At 45.5% G+C, this 11845-nt stretch overlaps 1 protein-coding gene across 1 annotated transcript; it reads left to right on the forward strand.

Moving 5' to 3' along the window:
- The first annotated feature begins 3516 nt into the window (after window positions 1-3516).
- Window positions 3517-8679, forward strand: sstr5 (somatostatin receptor 5). The gene is made up of 2 exons (XM_003224759.3): window positions 3517-3634; window positions 7309-8679. The coding sequence occupies exon 2, from the start codon at window positions 7370-7372 to the stop codon at window positions 8462-8464; it is 1095 nt and encodes a 364-aa protein (XP_003224807.1). The 5' UTR covers window positions 3517-3634; window positions 7309-7369; the 3' UTR covers window positions 8465-8679.
- Window positions 8680-11845: the final 3166 nt, after the last annotated feature.

Below are 11845 nucleotides of genomic sequence, written 5' to 3' on the forward strand. Positions count from 1 at the left end.
TCCCTGGTCAAAAAAAGGTTGGGAAGCACTAGTGTAGATGCGCCTTGAAGCATCCCCAGAGCACCTGGAATATTTCATGCTAAGTGCCTGCCATAAGTCCCATCCATCAGAGGTCTCACGGCAAAAGAGCGTGGCCCATTGCTCACTTAGTGACGCTAATTCTCTGTTTTTGAGAAGTAACAGCCAAGGAACCTGAAGGCGGCCAGGATTTATCTTTCTGCTGAAATCTCTCCTCCTTCCAAGTTCCACCCGCTGTTTGGGTTTTCTTCTTCCTTGGAATCATGGAAAGCTCTGAAAAGGGAATCACAGTGAAAGCAAAGAACTGTAACTTGTATTTTTGTGTGTATGGCTGGAACATTTTGCAGTTTGACTTGCATATCTTTATATTTGGGGGGAAAACACTTGGATTGAGGCTCATGGTGTGACTTAAAAAGTTAGTTTTGCCAGAGAATGCAAATCCCTTAAACCAGGCACAGGCAAACCTCGGCCCTCCAGGTGTTTTGGACTTCAACTCCCACAATTCTTGGCCTCAGGCTTAGGCTCTGCGTTCTGGGGCCTTGCCAAACTACAAATCCCACTTTGATTTCTTGCAGCATCTACATTGTGGAACGGATGCAGTTGAGCACCACTGGAATTTCCTTGGCTCAATGCTATATGGCATCCGGGGAGTTGTAGCTTTACAAAGTGACAAGAGAGCTGCCATATCACCAAACTACAACTCCTAAGACTCTATACCGTGTTTCCCCAAAAATAAGACAGTGTCTTATATTAATTTTTTCTCCCAAAGATGCGCTAGCTCTTATTTTCAGGGGATGTCTTACTTTTCCATGAAGAAGAATTCACATTTATTGTTGAACAAAAAAATGAACATTATATACTGTACAGTAGTTATCACAAACCAGCATAACCAGACAAACTGTGAATCCTATCAAGAATTTCTTGCTACTACCATTATTTCCATGTACAACACTCTGGTATGTACATTTACCAATCCTCCATGCTCTGGTGTTCTGTTTGGCGGTCATGCTTCCAAACAAAAACTTTGCTAGGTCTTACTTTCGGGGGAGGTCTTATATTTAGCAATTCAGCAAAACCTCTACTAGGTCTTATTTTCTGGAGAGGTCTTATTTTAGGGGAAACAGGGTAGCATTGAGCCACTTAAAGTGGTATCAAACTGCATTCATTCTACAGTGTAGATGGAACTTGGGACTCACGGTTTCAATGACCAAGTATTTATGTTTTGCAAACTCTTTAGCCTTCTCTACCAAAGTGAGCTGGTGCCTCTCCAAACTACAAATCCCAAGGTCCAATAGCATTGAGTTATGGCAATTAACGGGGTATCAAACTGCATTCCTTCTACAATGGAGATGTATCGGTGTTTGGAAAGGAATTGACTCTGGGAGTTATAGTTCAGCCATGCTGGGAGTTATAGTTCACCCATGTCTTTCTAACAGGGCCATTCATAAAACCCAAAAACAAACAATGCCTATTCCTAATAAATAGCATCACACAGTATCTAACCCGGCCATCATGAGGTCCCTAAATCTAGTAAATAACACATATCCGGATTGGACCACATCAATGGTCGAACAACCTGTTTGGACAGCCACAGAATATTGGGATTTGCAGTTTGACATCGCTGTTGTGGGCCTTCTAGTCATTTCCACCTGATGCCGACTAAGACACAAGACCTTTGGACTCAGAGTTTGGAGTGCAGGGAGGAGGCCAGAGAGACTGATTTATCTGTTTTGAAAGGGTTTGGAATTGGAGAGGCTGGGCTGGATGGGAACCAAGAAATGCAGGCCGGCAACTCGGGACAAGTGTGGTCTAGCAACACGAAAATGCAAACTAAATTCTGAGCTGCCCAAAGGCATGTGCCAGCTCTTCCCCCTTCTGGCAACTAGGGCTTGATGGGCGGCCTCGGACAGAGAAGGCGAAAGACCTTGCAAAACTACACAATTCCCAGGATCCCATAGCACTGAGCCATGGCTGATAAAAGATGTCACACTGCATTCATCACTTCAATTGCCATGGCTCATGGCCTCGGCATCCTGAAAGCTGTAGTTCATGGTGGGATCCTGGGACTTATAGTTTGCAGCAGGATCCTGAGAATTGTATTTTGCGGTGAGATCCAGGGAGTTGTAGTTTGCAGCAGGATCCTGGGAATTGTTTTCCACGGCAGGACCCTGGGAGTTGTAGTTTGCAGTGAGATCCTGGGAGTTGTAGTTTGCAGTGAGATCCTGGGAGTTGTAGTTTGCGGTGAGATCCAGGGAGTTGTAGTTTGCAGCAGGATCCTGGGAATTGTTTTCCACGGCAGGACCCTGGGAGTTGTAGTTTGCAGTGAGATCCTGGGAGTTGTAGTTTGCAGTGAGATCCTGGGAGTTGTAGTTTGCAGTGAGATCCTGGGAGTTGTAGTTTGCGGTGAGATCCTGGGAGTTGTAGTTTGCAGCAGGATCCTGGGAATTGTTTTCCACGGCAGGACCTTGGGAGTTGTAGTTTGCAGTGAGATCCTGGGAGTTGTAGTTTAAGGCGGGGTCCTGAGAATTGTATTTTGCGGTGAGATCCAGGGAGTTGTAGTTTGCAGCAGGATCCTGGGAATTGTTTTCCACGGCAGGACCCTGGGAGTTGTAGGTTGCAGCGAGCTCCTGTGAGTTGTAGTTTGAGGCGGGGTCCTGAGAGTTATAGTTTGCAGCAGGAGCCTGGGAATTTTAGCCTGCGGCGGGACCCTGGGAATTGTAGTTTGAAGTGAGATTCTGGGAGTTGTTGTTGCTGGAGGGATCATGGGAGTTGTAGTTTGTGCCAGGATCCTGGGAATTATATTTTGCGGCAGGATCCTGGGAATTGTAGTCTGCAGCGATATCCTGGGAGTTGTAACTTGCTATGGGAGCCTCAAAGTTGTAGCTTATGGCAGGATCCTGGGAGTTGTAGTTTGCAGCAGGATCCTAGGAATTGTAGTCTGCGATGGGATTCTGGGAGTTGTAGTTTGCAGTGAGATCTTGGGAGTTGTTGATGGAGGGATCCTGGGAGTTATAGTTTGCGGCATGATCCTGGGAATTGTAGTCTGTGGTGCAATTCTGGGAGTTGCGGTTTGAGGCGGGATTCTGGGAATTGTAGTTTGCGGTAGGATCATGGGAATTGTTTCCACGGCAGGACCCTGGGAGTTGTAGTTTGCAGTGAGATCCTGGGAGTTGTAGTTTGCTGTGGGATCCTGGGCAGTGGCATGGTGGGAATTGTAGCTTCCGACAGGGCTCTGGGAATTATAGTTTGTGGTGGGATCCTGGGAGTTGTAATTTTGGATGGGATCCTGGAAGTTGTGATTTGCACTTTCTAGTAAAGAAGGCTCGGGCCCTTGCAAAACTACAAATCCCAGGATCCCACAGCACTGAGCCAGGGCAATTAAACCTGCATTCATTCCACAGTGCAGAGAAAATGCTCCCAGAGTCTGGGATTCAAAGCATGCCTTGAAAGGAGGCGCCTTTGGGTGGGTGGCTCAAGCCCCGCCCCCTTTCCCATAAGCCCCGCCCACCTCCCTGTGGGCTCCGCCCCCTTCGGGTTCCTTTCCCTTTTTCCACGCCACTCGGGAAAGGATCACAGAGCAACCGCGGGAGAAGAGATCGGGCTCGGGCACCACCAGGTAAAGCGATTTCTGGCCTTTTAATACAATCCCCCAATAAAAAAATGCAAAGGAAAGAATCCACGCGTGAAAAGGAATCCTGCGTGGGATGAGGAATCTGCCCACGACTTAAGAAATCGAGGAGGGAAAAGGGAAGGAATAGAAAATATGCCCAGTTTTGGAAGGGAGTTAGCTCTTAGACGTAATTTTTTTAATTATTATTATTATTATTGTATTATTATTGTATTATTATTATTATTATTATTATTATTATTATTATTTACTTGTGTTGTCAAAGGTTTTCATGGCCAGAATCCCTGGGCTGCTGTGAGTTTTCTGGGCGGTATGGCCATGTTCCAGAAGCATTCTCTCCTGACGTTTTGCCCACATCTATGGCAGGCATCCTCAGAGGTTGTGAGGTCTGTTGGAAACTAGGCAAGTGGGGTTTATATACAGTAGAGTCTCACTTATCCAAGCTAAACGGGCCAGCAGAACCTTGGATAAGCGAATATCTTGGATAATAAGGAGGGATTAAGGAAAAGCCTGTTAAACATCAAATTAGGTGATGATTTTACAAATGAAGCACCAAAACATCATGTTAGACAACAAATTTGACAGAAAAAGCAGTTCAATATGCAGTAATGTTATGTTGTAATTACTGTATTTACGAATTTAGCACCAAAATATCATGATACAATAGAGTCTCATTTATCCAACACTCGCTTATCCAACATTCTGGATTATCCAACGCATTTCTGTAGTCAATGTTTTCAATACATCATGATATTTTGGTGCTAAATTCGTAAATACAGTAATTACTACGTAGCATTACTGCATATTGAACTACTTTTTCTGTCAAATTTGTTGTATAACATGATGTTTTGGTGCTTAATTTGTAAAATCATAACCTAATTTGATGTTTAATGGGCTTTTCCTTAATCCCTCCTTATTATCCAATATATTCGCTTATCCAACATTCTGCAGGCCCGTTTATGTTGGATAAGTGAGACTCTACTGTATATTGAAAACACTGACTACAAAAATGCCTTGGATAATCCAGAACCTTGGATAAGCGAGTCTTGGATAAGTGAGACTCTACTGTATCCGTGGAATGATGGGCAGGGTTTGAGAAAGAACTCTTGTCTGCTTGAGTCATGTGTGAATGTTGCAATTGGCCAGCTTAACATGGAATAGCCTTGCAGCTTCAAAGTCTGGCTGCTTCCTGCCTGGGGGAATCCTTTGTTGGGAGGTGATAGCTAGCCCTGATTGTTCCCTGTCTGGAATTCTCTTCTTTATCGACTGTCCTGATTTTGGAGTTTTTAAAATACTGATAGCCAGATTTTGTTCATTTTCTTGGTTTATTCCTTTCTGCTGAAATTGCCCACATGCTTGTGGATTTCAGTGGCTTCTCTGTGTCGCCTGACATGTTAGTTGTGAGAGTGCTCCAGCATTTTTGTGTTGTCAAATAACATGCTGTGCCCAGGTTGGTTCATCCGGTGCTCGGCTATGGCTGACTTCTCTGGCTGAGTGAGTCCGCAGTGCCTTTCGTGTTCCTTGATTCGTGTTTGGACATTTTTGCATTTGGGGGTCCCTATGTAGATGTGTGTCCACAGCTGCATGGGATACGGTAGACTCCTGCCGAGGTGAGAGGATCCCTCTTGTCCTTTGCTGAACGGAGCATTTGTTGGATCTCCTTAGTGAGTCTGTAGATAGTTTGTAGGTTGTGTTTCTTCATCAGCTTCTCTCTGCGGTCAGTGGTTCCCTTGATAATGGTAAAGTATTTTGGGGACTGGCTTGGGGATGTTGGAAATGGCGGTCCCAAAAGTCACCTCTACTGTGTTCTGGATGTTGTAGTCTACAGCATTTGGAGAGGAAAGGGACCAGGTTTGGATCTATGTATGACGTATGGAGCTAAAAGCACCCCAGCATTTTCCTAGGCAAGGAATAGAGGTTGTTTTGCCAGTGCTTTTCTCCAACGGCGCTCCTTGCAGTCATGCCGGCCACATGACCTTGGAGGTGTCTATGGACAAGCCGGCTCTTCGGCTTAGAAATGGAAATGAGCACCAACCCACAGAGTCGGACACAACTGGACTTAATGTCAGGGGAATTTTTTTACCTTTACCTTTAAGTAAAAAGATAAAGGTTTCCCCTGACGTTAAGTCCAGTCTTGACCGACTCTGCAGGTTGGTGCTCATCTCCATTTCTAAGCCGAAGAGCCGGCGTTGTCCGTAGACACCTCCAAGGTCATGTGGCCAGCATGACTGCGTGGAGCGCCGTTACCTTCCCGACGGAGCGGTACCTATTAATCTACTCACATTGGCATGTTTTCGAACTGCTAGGTTGGCAGGAGCTGGGGCTAACAACAGGCGCTCATTCCACTCTGAGGATTTGAACCTGGGACCTTTTGGTCCACAAGTTCAGCAGCTCAGCGCTTTAACACACTGTGCCACCAGGGGCCCCTACCTTTACCTTTACCTTTCTCCAAAATATTGCTGAAAGCACCTTGGATTTCTACTTGGTCTCCCATCCAAGGACTAACCAAGGCTGACCCTGCTTAGCCTCCAAAACCAGACAAAATCTGGTGCCTTTAGGGTTTCTGCTCCGGATGTGTAGAAAAGAGCCTTGGTGGGATATTTCTGATTACAGTAGATTCTCACTTATCCAACGTTCTGGATTATCCAACTCATTTTTGTAGTCAATGTTTTCAATATATCATGATATTTTGGTGCTAAATTAGTCAATAGAGTAATTACTGCATAGCATTAATGTGTAATGAACTACTTTTTCTGTCAAATTTGTTGTATAACATGATGTTTTGGTGCTTAATTTGTAAAATCATAACCTATTTTGATGTTTAATAGGCTTTTTCTTAATCTCTTATTATTATCCAACATATTCGCTTATCCAATGTTCTGCCAGCCCGTTTATGTTGGATAAGTGAGAGTCTACTGTACTTGCAAAAGCTTGCAGGAGCTGACAACCTGTTGCCAAAATTACTATTTTTGCGTCTGTCCCATTGGGGTCTCGGAGTAGGAAAGATTCTAGTAATCCAAAGGCATTATCCAAAGGGGCAAATTCTATATAGTTCAGCACTTTGGATGGCTTCTCTAAAAAACCGAAATGGGCTGAAACAAGTCCAGTTGAGTGGCTTGTTTTGTTTTGCTCACACAGAAATGGCTCTGGATAAGATGGAAAAAGAGGAATGTAAATTGATTCATATTCATGTAGCTAGACAGATGGGCTCACAGGCTTGACAGTCAGATACACAAATGCTTTTTATTATTGTTGTTATTATTTATTATTACTACTACTACTGTTACTATTATTATTAGCCTTTCAAGCTATGACTGAATACATATTATACTAACATGAAATGAAAACAAATGCTCCCTCGGCCTATTCCGATCCCCGTCTTGTCTCTTTTGAACGATTCCAAAACTCTGTGGCTTTGGAGAGGATCCCGTCGTCGTTCATGCCTTCGATTTCCCTTTTTTGTTAATGGCAGAAGATGACCCGGCAAAAAAGAGAACATCTGCTTAATGCGTAAGTAATTGCCAACTGGGTTTGTTGGCTGCATCACCAGGCAGATGCTCAGCGCATTAAAAACAGATTTCTGGATCTGAGTAAACATCTTTTGAGTAAATATATAAGTGATGCCTTAATCCACGGCTGTTTCTTTCTCTCCCTTTCTGCAGTGGGAAGATGTTTGGGAATGCTCCCTTTTGCCTTTCTTGAAGCTGGACCGGGACAAGGAGCATGGATCCCTTGTACTTTCCCATTGTCTCTCCGAACGGGGCCAACGTCTCCTTTGGGGACAATGCGACGGACAACGACACCCTTGCCGGTTTCCCTTCTTCTGACATCCGCTCCGTCTTTATCCCGATCATCTATCTCCTGGTTTGTGCCATCGGACTCAGCGGCAATGCCTTGGTCATTTACGTGGTCCTGCGTTACGCCAAGATGAAGACAGTGACCAACATTTACATCTTGAATTTGGCCATCGCCGACGTCCTCTTCATGCTGGGCTTGCCCTTCCTGGCGACCCAGAATGCCATCTCCTACTGGCCCTTTGGGACTTCCATGTGCCGGCTAGTGACTGCGTTTGACGGCATTAACCAGTTCACCAGCATCTTCTGCTTGACCGTCATGAGCCTGGACCGCTACCTCGCCGTGGTCCATCCCCTCAAGTCAACTGCATGGCGCCGCCCAAGAGTCGCCAAGCTGATCAGCCTGGCAGTCTGGACTTTCTCCTTCTTGGTGGTCCTCCCCATGATTATCTTTGCCGACGTCCAGGAGACCCTCCATACCTGCAACATGAGTTGGCCCGACCCCGTTGAGATATGGTCCGCCGTGTTCATCATCTACACCTCCGTCCTGGGCTTCTTTGGGCCGCTGTTGGTCATCTGTCTCTGCTACCTGCTCATCGTCATCAAAGTCAAGTCGTCCGGGATCCGAGTCGGGTCCACCAGGCGCCGGCGGACCGAGCGGAAAGTGACCCGGATGGTGGTCATCATCGTGGTGGTGTTTGTCTTCTGCTGGCTCCCCTTCTACATCTTGAACATTGTCAACTTGATCTTCATCTTGCCGGAGGAGCCGGTCTTGGTGGGGGTCTTCTCCTTCGTGGTGATCCTCTCCTACGCCAATAGCTGTGCCAACCCCATCCTCTACGCCTTCCTCTCCGACAACTTCAAGCAGAGCTTTCAGAAGGTCCTGTGCCTCCATGCTGACCACGGTCTCGAAGACGGAGATCCGACCGAACAGCAGCGGGAGAAGAGCAGCCGCTTGCAGGAAGCCATGCTTTTGCAGAGAAGCGTCGAATCCAACGGACACATGCAGACCAGCAAGGTCTAGATGGGATTTGCGGCCTTCGAGAGAACTGGGCCGTGGTAGAAAAACAAGAACAACCTGTGATGTGAAGGAGAGCCGCCGATCCTTGGACTCTGTGAACAAACATTGGCCTTCTTTTCCCTTTCTGGTCAACAATAATTGTAACGCAATCATTCTTGATGGTGTGAAAAGCTTCAGAAAGATTAACCAATATGAAAAATATATATATTGCACAGGCAGGCTGTTGTGTCTTCTTTCTTGAGCTGATCCTAAACATTCAGGTCTGTGAATATAATCATGGCTCAAGGCTGGCTGATGGTTGCTTCTCCTTCCTCGCATGAGATGGCTTTTGGAGATGTTTCTTGCAGCCAATCTGTGATCAAGAAGGGAGTGAGGAGGTGCTTCCAGGATCTGGCGTTGTCCTAATGAGGAAGGAGAAGAAGCCATCACCCCCTTGGAGCAGCAATACTGGAGCCACGTCATGCTTGGCTGCTGGTGTTATTGGACCTGGCTTTTCAAGCTCCATCTTCCTATCTGAGACCAGTTGCTTCTTCTTCATCTGAATTGTCTCCCCCTTCCTTCCATTCCTCACCGGAAAGGAAGACACAAAGCATGGACATGAATATGAACCCGTCACAATTGTTTTTATCATGTCAGAAGCAACTTGAGAATATACTTCAAGTCGCTTCTGGTGTGAGAGAATTGGCCGTCTACAGAGACATTGCCCAGGGGGTGCCCGGATGTGCTACCATCCTGTTGAGAAACTTCTCTTATGTCCCCACAAGCTAGAGTTGACAGATGCAACCTTCAGGTCAGCAACCCAACCTTCAGGTCAGCAGTCCAGCTGGCACAAGAATTTAACCCATTGCACCACCGTGGCTCTCACTTGCACATCCTGATGCACAGTAGGGCCTGGTGTGTATCGGGATGCATTGCCCATTGAAACACATTGAGCCTCTACAACATAATGGAACATCTTTCACCAGGCCCAGTTGTTCCTTTCAGTAATTCATTTTCAAGGTTGGGCATCATGTCCGTGACGTCATTCCAGTGTCATAAAGTTACCCATCATTGACTCTGATGCCGGATTCCTTGTCCCAGACTATTTTCTGGCAGTACCCAACACCTGCTTCAACAGTTTATTGCTGCCTCCAAATGCTCCATTTGGAGATACATTAGAATTTTTAAAAGTGACCTTGGCATCTTTCTGAATTATATTTTAAAGTTAGTGCATTAATGGGTCAGCTGAAACAGTGCTGCAGCGGAAATTGGATGACCAGAGCCCTCTGTGGTGCAATGAGTTAAGACCTTGTGCCACTGACCAACAGGTTGGCGGCTCGAATCCAGGGAGAGCGGGTGAGCTCCGTCTGTCAGCTCCAGCTCCCCATGCGGTGACATGAGAGAAGCCTCCCACAAGGATGGTCTAACACCAATAATAATAATAATAATAATAATAATAATAATAATAAAAAAACTTTATTTATATACCACCCTATCTACCGGATGGGACTCAGGACGGTTTACAGTCATAAAAGCAAACACAAACATTACATAACAACATAATACACATTATTAAACAAAGTAAAATAATACAATTATAACAATAAATCACACTTACATGACCAGATCAAGGGGACGGGAACCATAAAACCAATATATTAAAATGTATCATTTTAGGCTAGGGAAATCTTGTGCAATATATTCAGGCCCAGAAATCGGCGGTAGTCCAATGTAATTACTTAACACCAAGCATCTCCTGGGCAACATCCTTGCAGACGGCCAATTCTCTCACACCAGAAGCAACTTGCAGTTTCCCCTGTAATGTTCAGAATAAAAACCAGAATGGATTGATCACCACATTAGCATCAGAGCCACCGAATTCCATTGTCAGGGCAATAATGACCTTGGAGACTCTTCTGCCAAGCTCATGATGCCTCTCTCAGGAAAACTCAGGGTCCTTAGTGACCGTTCCCCAAACTACAAGAGCTGGGCAACTCTTTGCATCTCTGACATCCAAGCCTTGGGCTTAAAGCCCATTTGGCAAATACAATTTTGTCCCTCTTGGGCACAAACCCTTGAAAAAAGGGTGCCCAAAATCATGCTGAAACTTCAGAGGCGAGTTGCAGCCTTCCAAAATGTGAGCCCAGGCTTTCGGGAGTTGAAAGCGTTCCTCCTCCACCACCAATGATTTAATTAAAAAAGGAAATTTATGTTGACAAATAAGCAGGCCCAGAGGAATGCTAATAATTAATCGCCCCATAAAAGATCCCCGTGGGATGAGCTCGTGCTTCCACACGGTGCCCAAGGAGGAGGCGGAAACCTCAGGAGACACTCGGCCCTCGGCTCCCATTCCCATCCTTCTTCTTATGATCACAGAGAGCTGCCTTGGGATCTGAGGAAGCCAGTATGGACAGCTTTGATTGGCAGCCACAAATCTCCCAGGTTTTAACAAGAAATTGTTGGTGCTGTACGTGGATGCTGGGAGATATAGTCCAAGAGTTGCCTCAATCGCATATTGCTTTTAATGAAGAGGGAAAGCTATCTCAAACACAGATGAGGAGTGTTGCTCTTTTAAAAGTTTGAAAACATGCAAATGTGAGTAGATCAATAGGTACTGCTCCGGTGGGAAGGTAACATTGGCACTCCATGCAGTCATGCCTATGGCCACATGACCTTGGAGACATCTACGGACAATGCTGGCTCTTTGGCTTAGAATTGGGGATGAGCACCAACCCCTAGACTTAATGTCAGGTGAAAACCTGACTTTATTTACAAAAACAAGGTTCCCATGACACAAATAAAGTTCTTTATACTTCCTTCTTTGCTTCCTCGCTGGGCTTCTTTCTTATGCAGATAAACAGCTTCACTTTCACTGAGCCTTCTCTCACACTGAACTTACACAGGAGCTTCACACAGTAGTTTACACACAGCAGCCTTCACACTTGAGCTTAGAAATGGAGATGAGCACCAACCCCTAGACTTAATCTCAGTTGAAAACCTTTACCTTTACCTGTTTACAAAACAAGGTTCCCATGACACAAATAAAGTTCTTTATACTTCCTTCTTTGCTTCCATGCTGGGCTTCTTTCTTATGCAGATAAACAGCTTCGCTCTCACAGAGCCTCCTCTCACACCGAACTTACACAAGATTTTCACACAGGAGCTTTACACACAGCAGCCTTCACACTGGAGCTTAGAAATGGAGATCAGCACCAACCCCAGAGTCTGATGCGACTAGACTTAATGTCAGGGGAAAACCTTTACCTTTACCTAAGAAGATAAGTCTATCCTTTCCTCTTTCACTTCACTTCCCTGCCATTGATCCCAATCTGGTCTGTGATTAGAAATGGCATCTGTCACCGTTATCTGGATGGCAAGTCTTGAACCGCTCTGGGATCTAAGTCC

Source organism: Anolis carolinensis, unplaced genomic scaffold, assembly GCF_035594765.1.
Source record: "Anolis carolinensis isolate JA03-04 unplaced genomic scaffold, rAnoCar3.1.pri scaffold_13, whole genome shotgun sequence".
In the NCBI taxonomy this organism is placed as follows: Eukaryota; Metazoa; Chordata; class Lepidosauria; order Squamata; family Dactyloidae; genus Anolis; species Anolis carolinensis.